At 41.1% G+C, this 17,121-nt stretch overlaps 1 protein-coding gene across 1 annotated transcript in view; it reads right to left on the bottom strand.

The window, feature by feature from the left end:
* The window catches only part of cftr (cystic fibrosis transmembrane conductance regulator), an 83,039-nt gene extending 67,795 nt beyond the window's left edge, over nucleotides 1-15,244 (bottom strand). The window contains exons 1-3 of the mRNA XM_023349894.1: nucleotides 14,731-15,244; nucleotides 13,721-13,831; nucleotides 2,140-2,251 (exon numbers count right to left, since the gene is read on the bottom strand). Of these exons, the coding sequence (XP_023205662.1) occupies nucleotides 2,140-2,251; nucleotides 13,721-13,831; nucleotides 14,731-14,783 (276 nt within the window). The 5' untranslated portion in view covers nucleotides 14,784-15,244. The remainder of the gene's footprint in view (nucleotides 1-2,139; nucleotides 2,252-13,720; nucleotides 13,832-14,730) is intronic.
* Between the last annotated feature and the right edge of the window lie 1,877 nt (nucleotides 15,245-17,121).

Below are 17,121 nucleotides of genomic sequence, written 5' to 3'. Positions count from 1 at the left end.
ACAGATAATATGTCTAAACAATGAGCTGCTCTGCCTTCTCAAAGTGCTCCAGAGCAATCTAGAAACAACCAATCAGAGCAAGGAGACGGGGCTTAGAACTGTCAATGTAGTAAGCACGGCCACTGATCACAGCAGATAAATGGTTTTCCTGTAACGCTAAGTGGCTTCTCCGCCATCAGAACATGTAGCAGCAAGTACACGAGGTTGATTGACAGCGCTAAGACCCTCCCTCTGGCTCTGATTGGTTGTTTTTGGTTAACAGCGGCGCATTTCTTCAGATGGCAACAGCAGCTCAGGGAGGAGGAGCTTGATCTTTTCACAGATTATCTGTCTCATTGCATGCTGTAACGACATGGTGACAGTTTTAAGAAATATGTAAAAACATACTTTTTTATAAAAGTTGCATACTGCCCCTCTAAATAAAATGTGCTGTACCAACAAAATCATTCATATCCTGGAGCTTTTACACATTTTGTCTTAACAACCTTATCACAAACACATCTCTGTAGTCCATAATCCGAAAATAAAAAAAATATGGCAGCTGATGGAATGATGAATGAGGAGTTGGATGGAGCCAAGTACAGGAAATCATGGAAATAAATCTGTCCGTGGCACGAGAGAGGAAGTTCACGTTCCAGCACGCCAAAGACCCTAAATATACATCCAGAGCCACAGGTCCAGTCAAAGTTCAGACCTAAACTAAGGTCCTGTGGTTACACTTGAAAACTGTCATGAAACGGTGTGAGGTGGTGAAGGCAACAGGCGGGAGACCCAGGATGTGAAGAAATAAATGCTTTTAATGAAGAATGTCCAAACATTACTCAGTCCACCAAATCCAAAATCCGGCAGCACGGCCGAGCAGAAGCCTGGGCTCGACGCTGGTAGCAGCCGATACACAAAGGATGAGAAGAGAGACTGGGCACACGGACGACAGGGACAGGACGCCAAGTGAGACGAGGACCCGACAACGACACAGAGGCACAGGTGACACTAAATACACAGAAGGTAATCGGGGAATGAGACACACCTGGGAAACAATCAAGAGGAGGACAGGACAGCACAGAGACCCAAAGGACTCAGAAAGCACACAAAGAACTCAAAATGAACACAGAAAAAACACAGATCATGGCAAAAACTGTCATAGCAGGTATTATGCAAAGAAGAATGGGCAAGAATTTTAGTCTCAAGAGATTAACTCAAAGCTTTATTTGCAGTGAAAGTTGGCAACATAGCATATTAGGAATGGGTCATATGGACTTAGAATTTTATTGATTTTAGGTGCTATTGCTCATGATCCTGATAAAAGACCTATTCATTACTTTTTTTAAGGTAACTGTAGGACTGATGGCATAGCGCCACAAACATAAATATTGTTCTTGAAAAACATTTGAAATAGGCTTAATCATATTTTTGAATGAACTGATATTTAAAGATGGTCTTATGAAGCAAACAACAGAGAAAAGAGCACACACAATCACACACGGATAGTTCAACAAAAGAAGGATAATAATTCAAACTTTAAAACAACATGACTCCTAATGATCTATAAACAACTGCACAAGAGTTTAAATATCTTAAAGCTGCTGCAAAGCCAGAAAATATATAATAATTACTATGAATTAGCCTTTTCTTGAAACATTGGGGCTTAGTAACATTGGGGAAATCCACTAATGTACTAATGTTTTGGGGACACAAAACAAAATGTGGCTTGGTGACAAAGGTTAAATATATATTATATAAAAAGCATTAATATAAAAATAATTTCCTTGAAAACTTAGCATGCTATATAATGTTTTCTCCAGCCTTCACTGTGTGTTCATTTTGAAACAATGGGTTGTAAATCCATCCAGTTCACTCCCCATGAGATCAGAGTGGAAGCGTGTACATACCCGTCCCAGTTAGAAAAAAACACCACGCTGCAAAAAAACCCCTTCACTGAACCATAAATTCTAGAAACTGGAAGAGGCAATAAACATCAAAACACTTTCTGAAACATGTTTTTTCAAGTGCAATAAAACCTAAAAGCTAGATGATCTGGTACTTGTGTCACATTTTAAATTTGCAGCATTTTTAAGGAATGGAGTTTGCACAGTATTTAACATCGGTGATAAGAAACATCTACAGGCAAACAAAACTCACCCCAAAATAGAGGAGGACACCGAAGAAGGCGAACGGGAGGAAGAAGCATCGCGCCAGTGCTTTCAGCAGCTTGGGCCTGCCTTTGGCCAGCACCACCTCTTTGTCCCATTCCCTGCAGGATGGGCAGAGTTACAGCACAGTTAAACAGCAGTAGAACAATATGCCTACCAGACAAATGGCAGCAAAGTTTGTCTCTGGTTGCTATTTGTTTACTACTACTTTTGTGAAGAAAAAAAAAGAAACTTTTTTTAGGAATCTGTTCAACAAGATCTACTGACATGTACTGGTTGTAGCTTGATGATATTGGCCTTCCAGTGCAACACAGGTAAGCAAATTTGTTTAGAAACAAAAGTGGACAATATGGTAAAAAATTTGTGGTAGAATTCAATTAAAATGTTTAATAGAGGTAATTGCAGGTTCTGTAATTAATTAATTGCATTTTAATTGGAAACTATATATTGACCATAAAAGCAGTGTTTTGATTTCAAAAACCCTTTTTGCTACTAAATTATTGAATAAAAAGTCGTAAGAGGTCAACAGCAAAGATATTTATTGTTTTTAATGTTATAAGCTATTAAGCCGTCAGAATGTTGCAAAGTGCTGTTTTATCCATTCAGCTTTCCAGTGATTCAGGAACTCCTGATCACTCATGGAACTTCTTCAGAAACAAGACGTTAGCATTGGGGACGTCTGTGATGCTGCTACATGTTTAGCATTGAGATGCTATTTTAGGCTTGAATAGCTTCACTGATGGGCTAACTAACACAATGACGGTCTTTTGCAATTAGATTGTTTTTTTTAAGCAACAGTGAACACCCTCTGGGACGAAAAAAAAAAAGCTTTGTCATCCAGTGCTGTTATTTGTGACTGTTGCGCCTCAGATTTACAAGTGTACCAGAAACACACTAATTCAAAGGTTCCGCTCTGAACTTTTGTATGAAAAAAAAAGAAAGAAAAAGTGACTAATGGCTCTAAATCTTTTAACATTTTAAAATCTATGCAATTAATTAACATACATTAAGTCAAATTCCTGGCCATAGTAAAAACATAATACTGCAAACTTTTAGAAGTATAATAAAACGAAAGTTACGTATGTAACTACGGTTCTATGAATCCCTACTGACCGCCAGAGGGCGGTGCTGAAAGCACTGAATGTTCCCTTCGCTCATGCGCCGTTCGAGTAATAATGTCAACAGAGTCACACCTGTGACATATCAGAAGATCAACCAGAGTCTATATAGCGTGACGTCATCCGCTCTGTTCCTACAGAATCTTCTCGCGAAATGCAAGGATTCTGAGTGACAGAGAATCTCTGGCGGTCAGCCGGGATTCATAGAACCGTAGTTACATACATAACTTTCGTTCCATTTCGTACCTACTGACCGCCAGAGGGCGGTGCTGAAAGCACTGAATGACTAATACCAGCGATGTCACAAGGAATCCTGAGCACATACCTCACTGAGAAGGCCCAGAGGACCCTTGTAAAAGGACCTGGTCCAGAGGATGGGAGGAGGCCACATTCACATTGTAAAATCTAGTGAACGTGCTCGGAGAAGCCCATGATGCAGCAGCACATATAGCTTCCAGTGAAACTCCTCTCCAGGCTGACCAGGAAGTGGAAACGCTCCTGGTAGAGTGTGCCTTCACGCCAACTGGCTGGGGGCGGCGCCCTGCAGCGTAGGCATGGCAGATGACATCCACAATCCAATGGGAGAGACGCTGTGTGGACAGAGGACAACTTAATCTAGGGCCCCCATAACACAACAGCTGGTCTAAGCGTCTTATAGCAGCAGTGGCTGCAATATATGTTTTCAGTGCCCTCACTGGGCACAGTGACTCAGAACTATCACCAGTTTCCCTGACGTTGGCTGAAAACGCACCAATCTCAATGGTTGGTTACAACGAGAATGAGAAAACACTTTAGGGACAAACGCCGGGTTTGGTCACAAGGTAACACCAGAGCCATCTGAACTCCATTTGAGACATGATGGGCTGGCAGAAAGAGCATGTAGCTCACTGATCCTCTTAGCTGAGACAATAGCCAACAAAAAAGCAGTCTTGCATGAGTTGTCATTTGAGGTCCGCCTGAACCAAAGGTTCAAATGGAGGGTGGCACAGAGCACTGAGGACCAAGGACAGGTCCCAAACTGGTGCTCACGGAAAAATTGGCAGGTGCAGTCTACGAGCACCACGCAAAAAAAGAGAAACCAGATTATGGCTCCCCACTATACAGCCATCAGTGTCAGCATGACTAGATGATATAGCTGCTACATATACCTTAAGTGTCGAAGGAGAGCGGCCCTTATCAAGAAGAGCCTGAAGAAACTCCAAAATAGTGGGTGCCGCATAGGTGACCGGATCATCATTACGGGCAGAACACCACCGGGAAAACAGACGCCATCTGTTTTCATATTGTTGACAAATGGAGAATGTCCTGGCACTCAAAATAGTGTGTCTGACCGGATCTGAACACCCAGTCAGCTGCTGGTCAAGCCTCCCAGTGGCCACATCCACAGCCGGAGGCGTTGGGGATCGGGACGCCCTATACGACCCCCCAAGTGAGACAGGAAATCCCTCCTGGCCAGAAGACACCATGAGACCCCGTGACACAGCTCCGTATTGGCCGGCACGAGGCAAACCGGAGAAAGCGGCGATGTTCCGCTCTCACATCTGTGAGGTCAATTGATGTAAACCATTCTCCCTTTGTCACAGCCCAAAGAATCTCTGCCGTCACGAGCATGTGAAATGGCAGGACTTTTAAATACTGATCGAGTCCCCTGAGATCAAAAATGGGACGAAATCCGCCTGTCTTTTTTGGCACGAGGAAATACATTGAATAGTAGCCTCTGGGTTGCCGCAGAGGATCCACTGCCTTGATTGCACCCTTGGCCAGGAGGGCAGAAAGCTCCTACTCCAGGGCTTGAGATTTCACCGGGTCGGTGATGATGGTCACTCTGACCCGGTGTGAGATGCGAGGCCGCCGTTGGAAATGTAACCGGTAACCATTGGTTCAGAGTGGCAACTACCCATGGATCCGCAGTGAGAGCAGCCCAGTAACTGAGCTGCTGATGAGAAAAATATCCGACGGCTGGCATGGCAGTCTCACTTTCTCTCCCCACGACCCATAGGGGCTCTGGGGGGACAGCGACCAAAGTCTGTGGCCAGGGTGTGCCTGGTTGGTTGACGGACCGGCACACGAATGTCCCTACTGTACCTCGCGAGGGTAAAACCCACCAGGCCGATCACAACCCCGAGGCGGCGGTCGAACGCTGGGGCCGGCTGATGGGCTCCCCAGATTATGAGGAGGAGGGGGCATACCTCTGCTGAGGCCTGAAAGCTGTTGTCTAATCTGTCGCACCTGAACAGTTCGTTGCAGCGCTTCCAAGGCAGCAGAACCAAATAACTCCCCTGGCACCACAGGAACACTGTGGAGGGTCCTGCGGCATGTTTCAGTCAATGTGGACTGAGCCAGCCAGACCTGTCAGTGAGCCTGGACTAGAAAGGACATCACACGCCCAAGATGGTTCTCTGGTCATGAATGCAAAAGCCTGAAGCACTGCGTCGCTAAAGCCGATAGCTGTATCTGCCCTACTGGTATTCTGAAGGGATGCAGAAAGGGCAACCATGAGGTGCGCCAAGGAATTGCCAAGGTGGCCGGCACGAGCTCCAGCATTATACAGAGGAAGCAATCTGTAATGCGACATGGAGCCCATGGGCACCGAACATCATCACGCAGGGCTTCATCTGTGGACACAATGAGCGAGGCAACAGCAGGTTCAACCGCAGGCATATGATCCAAGCCTGCCTTGACCGAATCATGCATAGCTGCCAACACCCGACCATCTGTGGAGAGACGTGAAAAGGCTCTAGGATCCTGCCAACAAGCATGCAACTCCCTGAGGTACTCCTCTGATGGAGGGACAGAAAAGGGAGTAGGGGCTTGTCCGCGCCTGGAAAAAGGCACTGCCAGGAGCGGACTCCAGCACTTGCGGGACATCCAGCTGCAGCAGTCTCAAGGCCATATGCATGATGTACTGCATGGAACTGTCACCTGAGCCACTAGCCGCACTCTGAGACGAAGAGCGTGAACCAGTCTCCGAAGCGAGAGACGTCTGTGCCTCCTCCTCCTCATTCCCAATGTGAGAGGCAGAGGCAGCCAAAGACAGCACATCGTCCTCCACAGCCAACACTAGCACAGTTGGGAAAGAGAACCCAGTCATGGGAGCATCCACCTGAGGTGCCCAAAGAAGTGATTTCATCTCCGCCAACTCTGTAGACAATCTCTCAGCCCTTGTGGAAAAACCCTGACCAGACTTAGCTCGCTTCTTCTTAGGAGGAGCCACAGAGGTTGTGGCCTCAGTCCTGCCCTTAGAGCGCCTAGGAGTGGCCACCTGCCCAGAAGGTGGAAGGTCATTTCCACACTCGAGGTGCAACTGGGCCAGTCGAGCCACTTTCACTAGCTGCAGTTCATGCAAGGATTTTCTGAAAGGACCTCAACCAGGTGATCATGCCCAAGGCAGACATGGCACAGGTCGTGACCATCATCTGCCTGAAGCACAGCCCCGCAATCCGCACAACAGTGGGAGCTAATCATGTCCAAAACTGAAGCGAGTCCAACCACAGGCAGACAGAGCAGACTACGATTGGGAGAGGGGGCGGAGAACGCTGCCGTCACCAATTAAACACGGAGGGGCAACACCTAGCCCAACCCAGAACTCCGAACAGGAGGTTTGCTAAAACTGGGAGGGGGGGCGAGACGCTACAGTCACCAATTAAAACAAGAGTCAGGTGAGCCAAACACAAAACTAAGATCACAAGATCGGCTGAAATTGGGAGAGGGGAACGAAAACGCTGCCATCGCCAATTAAAGCAGCAAACGAAGAGCTTCAGGTGAAGAAAAAGAGGGCTGACGCCGTCAGCTACGTCCAGACAGGACGAAAATCCAAATAAAACTGGGAGAGGGGGTCAAAACGGTTCCCGTCACCACTCAAAGTAATAACAAACCGCTTATAAGGTCGGCTTAAATTGGGAGAGGGGGCGAGACGCTACCGTCACCAATTAAAGCGAAATGTCAAATCTTAGAAAGGCTAACACCGTTAGCTAAGCTCCAACATGTGTACAAACACAGTAGTTATAAGCTGCGAATTGGGAGAGGAGGCGCAAACGCTGTCATCTCCAACAAACAGTACTTTGAACGAAGATCTGTCGCAGCGCTAGGAGGGCGATACACCGCCACTCCGGCCAACTGGCAGTCGGGCGTCCAACGACGGAGAAAGATCCAGAAATCCAAAAGGCCGATGCCATACAAAGCGAACCGCACACGAGAAGAAAAGAGGAACAGAGCCTCGGGTGACGTCACGTTATATAGCCTCTGATTGATCACCCGATATGTCAAGGTGTGACTGTTGATATTATTACTCGAACGGCGCATGCGCGGAGGGAACATTCAGTGCTTTCAGCACCACCCTCTGGCGGTCAGTAGGGATGAAATAGAACCATGGTTTTATTGCAATTTCACTCAGTGGAAACAAGCATTTAGATCACAAAAACCTTCTAAGCGAATGTCAAATATTGTTAAAAAAAACTGTATAATCTGTGTAAGTTGATAGGACAACAATAGACAGAATGTCTCCCACAGATGAAATCACAATCTCTCTCTGAATTGGCAGATCATAAACACTCTCTAGCCCTTCATAATCTAATGTCATTCTGGTCATGGATACATGACCATGACATTTAGTTCCACACATTGTGGATGTAATCCTAATCTGGATCTGGAAAAGCATCAAACTTCAGATTTATTTTTGTTTTGAACAGATGAGACCATAGAGGCCATAATACACCGCCATGATTACTGAAGCATAACACAACATACCAGCTGCCAAGCATGATGACGTGAGAGCGGTGGTTTGGGCTTATTGAAGCCATAGGCAACCATGAACTTCTCTGAATACCAAAGTATACAGTATTAATCCAAAAATCTTTGGCCCCATGACAAAAAAATTAATTGGGCCCCCCCTGGTATTACACTTTCTTGAGTCTATTTGACCCAAATTTTAAAGGTTTGCAACTGCCTTGCTTTCTTTGATACTAGCACAATATTTACCGCTAGTGGACTTTACACGCAGCAGTTTGCATGCTGTATGCAAATAGGCTGCTTACATTTTTTAAAATTAGTTTTAGATTACTGAAATGTCTCTCCTCACGAGCAACAGTCATAGGCAACATGCAAAATATACATAAAGCAATCCAGACTTCTCAAAAAATGCTATGTCGTTGCATTTCATTCAGGCTGCAGTATATAACTTTAATAAAAAATATGTTTCTCCATATTTGTTAAAGCTGTCACCATGTCTTGACAGTTTGTTATGAGACAGATAATCTGTGAAAACAATCAATCTCCTCCACTTCCTCCCTGAACTACTTTTGCTAGCTAAAGTAATGCAATGTTCCAACCAAAACAACCAATCAGAAGTAGGAGGAGAGTCTTAGTGCTGTCAATCAACCTCACACACTGCAGTGTTAATGGCAGAGAAAAAACTTATAGTTACAGGAAAACCGTTTATCTGCCATCATTGGTAGCTATGCTAACTAGGCAGAGCATTCACAACAGGCTATGTTAGGTGCAGCATAGCACAGAGAGAGAGAGACAGAGAAGATGAGCAGCCACATAAGATTGTGATTGACAGCGCTTAAACCCGCCTCCTGCCTCTGATTGGTTGTTTCTAGATAGCAGTGGCAGAAGGCAGAAGAAATACATTTTTCACAGATTATCTCTCATGCCATACTTTCACAATTTAATGACAGTTTTAAAAATATTCAAAAAAATATATTTTTATAAAAGTTACATCCTGCAGCTTTAATTTCTCTTAGGACAGGACAAGTCAAGAGGGATGTGGCAACATATATTTGTAATTTAAATGCTAACGTAAAACTGTTTGGACTGCTTCCAGTCCAGACAGAAAGCTGTTTTTTATTGTCATTTTAAAAAGATTGTTTGAATTTCTGTCAATAATATATACATTGTTTTTGTTGTGTAATTGCAAAAAGAGCAAAGACACTGAGAAATCCCTATAGATTCCCTGGAATGATGCTAACTAGCTTGTCATTGGACACAGTGTTGCTCACCTTTTTCACTGGGACAGGGGTTAAAGGTTATGCTGGTATCGAGGGTTAGAGCTGCTGCTGACTGACTCATCTGTTCTTAAGTGTGGTAAAAGGTACAGGGACAAGTTAAATATATGAATAGGTTGGTAACTTTGTTTTACCTTCATTCATTAAATGCTAGTGAAATGAAGGGAAACAGTAGTCTGTAGCTAAGCTAACTATGCTAAATGGTTGACAATCTCACACAATCTCAGTTACTCAAAAAACAAATATTGTAAAAATGTGATATGATTAATTTTGTAATTGACGGGGCCCCAAATTTTTTATATTTCTATGAACAAAAAAAACCAAACTATTTGGTGGGGGGGCCCCTGTTGGTCAAGGGCCCTTGGAATTGTCCTAACTTTTCCCTCCTATATGGCCCCCTGGGTGAGATTCCAGAGATAAAAATACTACATGTGTTGCACTCCGATCTATTTAATTTCTTTTACTATATTCTAGTTCCTGTTCAGGTAAATCATTCCAACAAGGCTTGAAAACTTGAGCGAAACAAAGGATGATTGAGTGGCTGATAGTAAAAAGCACACTTTTACAGAGTGTAAATACACATTTCAGGAGTCCTCAATGTTTGCCGATCGAGAAGACTGAAACCAAAAAAAAAAGAAAAACGAAAAAAACAAAGCAACCAATGCTCATTTATCACCCCATGGGCACACTGACATTTGTTAAGGTTGACTTTTTAAACACCCATCTGTATTAACTGGTCTGTTGGCATCACTCAGGTGATAAGCACCCCTGGGAGACCAGCAATTCCAAGGTCGATGCGCGACGCTGCGGCACACTGAAAACTAAATCTGATAACTCTAAAAGGGAAGAAAAAGTCTTCCAAAATTATGTTTTTTTGGGGGGGCAGAGTTTGTCGTCATCCTACGAGGTCAATCTGGAACCGTTGGACAAAAGGACAGTTCCTTTTGCAAGTAAAACGTCAAAAAATCCTCGTCCACTAATAGTTCCAACAGCTGACGCTAAGTGAAACCTGTCATTGAGGTATAATATAAATTAACGTCTGATATTTTGCAAGGAAGAAAAAAATAAAACTGAAAAAAGAAAGAGAAATGGTGAATGAGAAGGAAAAAGAACAGGAGTATGAGATCAATAAAACTTCTGTTTGTTGGCATACACAGGTTTGGTTTGTGTTTAACTTGGTTTCAAATGCCAGCCCATATTTTATATGTGTTCAGAAGAAAGGATGGCATGTGGCCAGCTACTGTAAACACACGGAAAGGTCAGACGCACAATTTCAAGACAAATGTAGAGATTTCAAGATTTCCCTAACCCTATAACAGCTCATCCTCAGTAAAACTCTCACTTCTTTACATTCAGCTTGCAGCAGATATGTGTATACTGTCTAAGAGACATGGCTGGTCTTCAAACAACAACACACAGACATGGGTTTCCTCTTCTTGTCTTTGGTTCATATGTATGTTAGACAGTTGAGGGCAATAACTAGACTCTGACAAATTCCTGCAGAGCTTTTATTCAATGTTATCAAGCCATTCTTGTAGCACAGGGCAATAAATTCAGAGCAATAAATGCTGATAACAGTTTTGGAGATCCAGTTGCTGCTCGCATCAACACAACAAACCACACAGTAATTAAAGTCAGATCAGATTGTGGAACTGAAGCAGGAGGGTGTTTTTAATTGATGGATGGACTTTTAGTCAGCCACTCTTTAATATTTCTAATATCAAACAAGCAATATTACTGTTGACAAGTAAAGTAGAACATAAAGGAGGACTACAAAGTTACATTTGGCTTAAATTACTCAAATTATCTGACCCCGACGCTCGCTCAGCCTCTTAGTATGCCACCCGTGCCTTTATAGATAGGTAGTACCATCCTAAAGTGTAAATGGTAATCAGTGCAGTAACCAGTTATTTAGATGATTTCCCTGAATTGTTTTAATTTTATTTTATTTTTAATTATTGTATGTTTTTATTTTCATTGTTGTATTGGTAAGAGTATATTTTTCTTATACAGTAATTTGTTAAATATATGTATGCTTCATACTCTTGTGTATGATTTATGTATGCTGTATTTTGAAAACTTAATAAATATATATATATATATATATATATATATATATATATATATATATATATATATATATATATATATATATATATATATATATATATATATATATATATATATATATATATATATATACAGTACAGACCAAAAGTTTGGACACACCTTTTTAATTCAAAGAGTTTCCTTTATTTTTAGGACTATTGACATTGTAGATTCACACTGAAGGCATCAAAACTATGAATAACACATGTGGAAATATGCACTAAACAAAAAAGTGTAAAACAACTGATAATAGCCCTTATATTCTAGTTTCTTCAAAGTAGCAACCTTTTGCTGTGATTACTGCTTTGCACACACTCTGCATTTTCTTGATGAGCTTCAAGAGGTCGTCACCTGAAATGGTTTTCACTTCATAGGTGTGTCCTGTCAGGTTAATAAGTGGGATTTCTTGCCTTATAAATGGTCATGAAAATAAAGAAAACCTATTGAATTAGAAGGTGCGTCTAAACTTTTGGTCTGTACTGTATATATATATATAAATTTACTGAAATTATCATGATTATTTGATGTTTGGTGAACTTGTTGAAGTGGTATTCTACTTCAATTTGTTAAAACAGGAAATTAAGTAATGCTTTGTGTTGTTCTGACTCTGAACTGAGTGCCTGTGCTTTAAGGCTGTCTTGGTAAAAGCGCACCAAAACCATTTTTTACATGTTCAGAATATGTAGTAATATTTAATATGTAGTTTTCTGTTTCCATGACGATGTTATACTCTGGACCAATTTCAGTCACAAGTTTTGGAGACCTGGCAAAAACAGAAATTGTCTGAATCTAGTTAAGTGTAGCTTATAAGATAACTTGTGAGGATAATGTTTCTTGGAAAAGTATTAATATTATTAATAGTTTCCCTTTTCAAAACATTACAACTACAAACATTAGTGTATTTGTTGGGGATTTTATATGATAAACCAATACAATGTAGTGTATGATTTCAAAGTAAAAGGTATAAGATGAAATTTTGGGTTTTTTTGGAACAAATAAAAGTTTTAAATATGTGGTGTGCAGATGTAATCAACCATCCTGAATCAATACCTTCTACAACTGATAAATTAAAGAGTTAAGTCTTTGGGGTTAAAAACCCCCAGCTTTATCTAAAGATTGGAATCTTTAGCCATTTTTTTCAGCAAAACTTCAGACAGATTGGATGGAAAGTATCTGTGAACAGCAGTTTATAAATCTTCCCACAGACTTTCAGGTCGGGTCTGGACTTTGACTGGACTATTCTATTTCACAAATATGCTTAGATCTACCTCAGGTGTCAAACTCCAGTCCCCTGGGTTCGGGATCCTGCCACTTTTAGACGCGTCTCAGCTTCAAAATACCTGAATTACACACATAGGTCTTTAGCAGAACACTAGAATTTGACTACATTCTGATGATGTATGTCAGTCATTTGATTCAGTTTTTTTGCACCAGGGATACATCTAAAAGTTGCAGGACATTGGCCTTTAAGGACTGGAGTTTCCCACATCTTGAACCACTAATCTCAAGCCTTCTGTAGCCTCTAATATGTTTTCTTTCAAGAAACTGGCATCATAGAGCATTTTGCTTCATTCATCTGAAGAAAAGCATCCCAACAGCAAAAAAATGAACAGGCTGGAAAAAATGAAGAGTCCACTGCACTGAACCTCATTAAAACCCTCCTGGTTATTTCACCAAATATTGATTTCTGAACTCTTCCTGAGTTAAAACATTAATATTGTTGTTTAAATTAATAGGCACTTGTTTTCTTTGCATTATTTGAGGTCTGAAAGCACTGCATCTTTTTTCCCCCTGTTGTTATTTTGACCATTTCTCATTTTCTGCAAATAAATACTAAATTTTTGCTTGGAATTTCAGATACATGCTGTCAGTAGTTCATAGAATAAAATAACATTTCATTTTACTTTTTATATCTACAAAAAGTAAAATCAGAGAAACTGATCATTTTAAGTAGTCTCTTTCTTTTTTCCAGAGCTGTATATGTGGTGTGCAGGGTGATGTATACTGCTCAAAAAAATAAAGGGAACACTTTAAGTGTTAAACACCTGTTTAAGTGTTCCCTTTATTTTTTTGAGCTGTGTACAATGTTACTTTTTCTTCACACAGTACTTAGCATGTTGTCCAGAGCATCTTCCTCTCAGGTTTCTTACCTGGCACTCTAACCGAGATCTGATGGAATTTTTCTTTTGGATTTTTTGCTACTCTTTCCTTTCATCTAATGTTCAGCTACATTGTATTGGCCTGTCACATAAAATTCCCAAAATAAATGACATTTTATGGCCGTTCTATGGCAACATGAGAAAAGTAAGTGTGAATTAAAATATTGCAATGCACAGACCTTTCGAGTCTCTCGGAGAGGGTGTCTGCCAGATCAAATGAAGGAGCCTTGTAGACGTCAGTCAGCTCCAACTTCTTAGTGAAACCTTTCCTCAGTAGAGGTGATATCCACCTGGGGAGGGGGGAACCACAGAGTTGGCTATCAGTTGTTTGAAGCTATAAAAGGAGTTCAAAGACATTGCTCAACACACACAAAAAAGCTGTATGCAAAATCATAAACAAATATGTGTTTAAATTGTCCAAGAAGACACAAGAAGCTGAAAGCTTTTAGAATTTAGCCTTTTATTAGAAGCTCCGGTAGAAAAAAAAACAGGAATGTTTAAACTATGGTTGATTGTAATAAAAATGGCTTTTTCCTTTGCTAATGATGGTAGGTTCAGTGTCAGGTGTTTGGCTTGACTTGCTGCGAAATGATTGAAGAAAGGACTAATTTGGAGGTATTGACAAATGCTGAATTCTGCTTCCGTATTTCTAACACCTTATTCCTGAAGCGCATATTGCCAAACTATAGTCAATTTTTTTGATCCAAAGGGGGGGGAAAACAACTTGCTAAAACACAAACACAATAGTCAAGTGTAAAACACATCAGGTCTGAAATAAAAAATGACTTCCCCAAACTTTTTGTTTTTAAAGGGTTTTCTTTTTGTTTGTTTGCTGTTACTTTTATCTGAGGCTGGCTTTCTCTAATTTGTCTTCATTTTGAGTCCAGTTTCAGGTTGGACTCAACCAACCTGAAACTGGTTTTATAGGTTTACGTTCCCAAAGATGCAGCCCAGAATCACCTGCCCGCTCATCGGAGCGCACCCCGAATTACGCACAACTTCATTTAACAGCAGTGAAAATCCTATTTGTAGAAAGATACTTTGCGCACTCGCTGACATAATTCCGCTTCCCATTTGATAAAGTCACATCAAAGCCAAGGCCGTTTCTGAATTTAAAGTGAATGAAAGTGAGGAATCCCGCTGGTCGCCGCCGCAACAAGCCGAAGAATGAAGCAGAGCCATCGCTTACCAAAAGACAAATCTAGAGAAGAAGTTTGCATCTTCCACCGGTGACTTCTCCATCCTAAGAGCTCCGCCAGTTTGGTTTCTCTGCACCTGAGGGTCCCTGAGCCTCGATCACATTGGTGTGTCCCCCCACCCGCAGCTCCTCAGAAAATTCAGACAGGAGGGGTGTGCGATTTTGTCCTCCCCTCTGTGCTGGGGCTTAGAGTAGTGCTGCAGCCGCGTTATTTCCCTCCTCAGTCCCTAAACAGACTGCGATGTGAGTCTTGTGAAGGTGTCTCTGCTCTGTCCGCTTCCTAAACTCTGTCCCTTTCTCCTGTTGGCTCCGCGGGACAATGCAGGGACAGTCCATCTTTTATTGGCTGACTCGCCTGAACTTGCGTTGGGACGTCATTTCCACGCCACAGAGCCTCGGGGTTGCATATTGTGGCAACAAGAAGAATAAGTGGTAAAACCAGCTGATGTGAACTGACAACTCAGAATATAAGCCTCATCCTATTGTTATTTTCAATACCGAATTGCAATAACAGCTTTATCAAATGACTTCTGCACTGGACTGCTAATGAATGCTGACCCACCTGGGGTTTTATACTGCAGTACACTTTGCTGCTTGTCTATGACTCACAAAAAAGACATCAGAAACAGTTCTGGGACATTCAAACAAATTTGAATCTTTTTCTTTTTTCCTTTTTATCAGGAGAGGGAGGATCATAACCTCAAGGCATTCCTGAAGGGAACAGAGATAAAATGCATCAAGCCTTTGGTGTAACTCCTATCAGCATAATAATAGTACCCAATCATAGCTTTCAGGAACTTTTTTTTTTTTTTTTTTTTTAGCTGGGTGGTTGTTTTTTGAAATAAATTTTTAAAAAATCCTTGAAGCTCATGTCAGCGACTGTCAGACTCAGGGGTTTGTTTCTCTCTGCTTTTTCATATCTGAAGGAAAACAGATGGACTATACAGAGCTGCAGGTACTGTCCTGTCTTTTTAAATGACAGACATATAATATATATGTAAAAGTTAAAATCAAAAGCAACATTGTGATTAAGAGTGCAGAACGTGCTTCAGATTACAGTTAGGACCACAGTACTGTAGGCTTAACTACCATTTTAGTCAATGTGATCATAATATATTCTGACATATTGAAGTAAAAAAAGAGATTTATGCAAAATTTGTCCACATGAAATACAGAACTCTTTAAACTTTGCTTGAAGTAAAATAAACACAAATCATGATAAAAATGATTTGGGTCTGAGAGCTCAGTAGAAAGATTTCATATTATACTTCACTCTTATCTTGCTAAATTTACAGAGTTTTGACTCTTATTTGTTTTTTTCAAAGGTGCATGTAAACATGATTACATTGAAAGAAAAAAAATAATTTTCTGTGTTTAAGACAGAAGAAAAAACATGGACTTCTGCTACGGGGTACTTACCATTTTTGCTGAACAGAAACAGTGTGCATGCCTTGCCCAGAGGAAAGAGCGACCCCTTCTGGACGGGGTGTGTCAGGCTGCTGCCAGGTCTGGTTTGGTCTGTGCTGTTTGGTAATGCCCTGGTCTGTTTTAACACGGATTAAATGCAGCTTGAGACACAAGCAAATAACCAGATAAGGCTTTCAGTTTCCTTGCTTTATTTCTCTCTCCATTTTTAATCTCTGCATCTACTCTAAAAGGCGACCTATACTCTTGAAAATCATCAGAGAACATAAAAACCTGCAGGATGCTCAGCAGTGATACTAACAACCACCCAGGAATACATTTGAAAAACTCATTTGACCACTTCAGTTTCAGATCCTCTTTTTTTCTCACTTTAGTTGCTCCCACTCGGTTCCATATTTATGAAACATGATGCAATTACCTGCTATACGTCTTAGTTTCATGAGTAGCTGGGAAGAAAAATGGAAACAGGCTTCTACCGCCTAAGATGTGTTATTTTGTAATTATGTTATTTATTCATTTTAGTTTTTTACATTTTAGTCTTCAAAATACCAGGCTTTGCACGTAACATTTTTGTCTGTCTGACAATAACACTGTAAAATATTACATTTTACAGTGTTATAAAATGTTATAATCAGTTACTCTGTACTTGAATAGCCTTATTACGGGACGCTCTTTAAATCTTACTTGAGCAATTTCTCGTACAGTTACTCTTCATTTTTCCTGGAGTAAAACTATGCTGAAGTTATGCTGCATCATTACAATAAGATGTGTGGCCATCCACAAACAGTTTTAAAACAAAAACATACATTCAAAGTTCAAACTTTTGACCTCAACAGCAAGAAATTTATTTCCTTTCTTTATTTTTTCTTTCCAAAAAAGTTTAAACTTTTGACCCCAAAGGTTTACCCTTTTGGGGTCAAAAGTGTATATGCTAAATTACATGCCATATAGTTTAGC

Source organism: Xiphophorus maculatus, chromosome 2, assembly GCF_002775205.1.
Source record: "Xiphophorus maculatus strain JP 163 A chromosome 2, X_maculatus-5.0-male, whole genome shotgun sequence".
NCBI lineage: Eukaryota > Metazoa > Chordata > Actinopteri > Cyprinodontiformes > Poeciliidae > Xiphophorus > Xiphophorus maculatus.
Note: the sequence above shows the minus strand (reverse complement) of the source record. Positions and strands in the feature narration are given on the sequence as shown.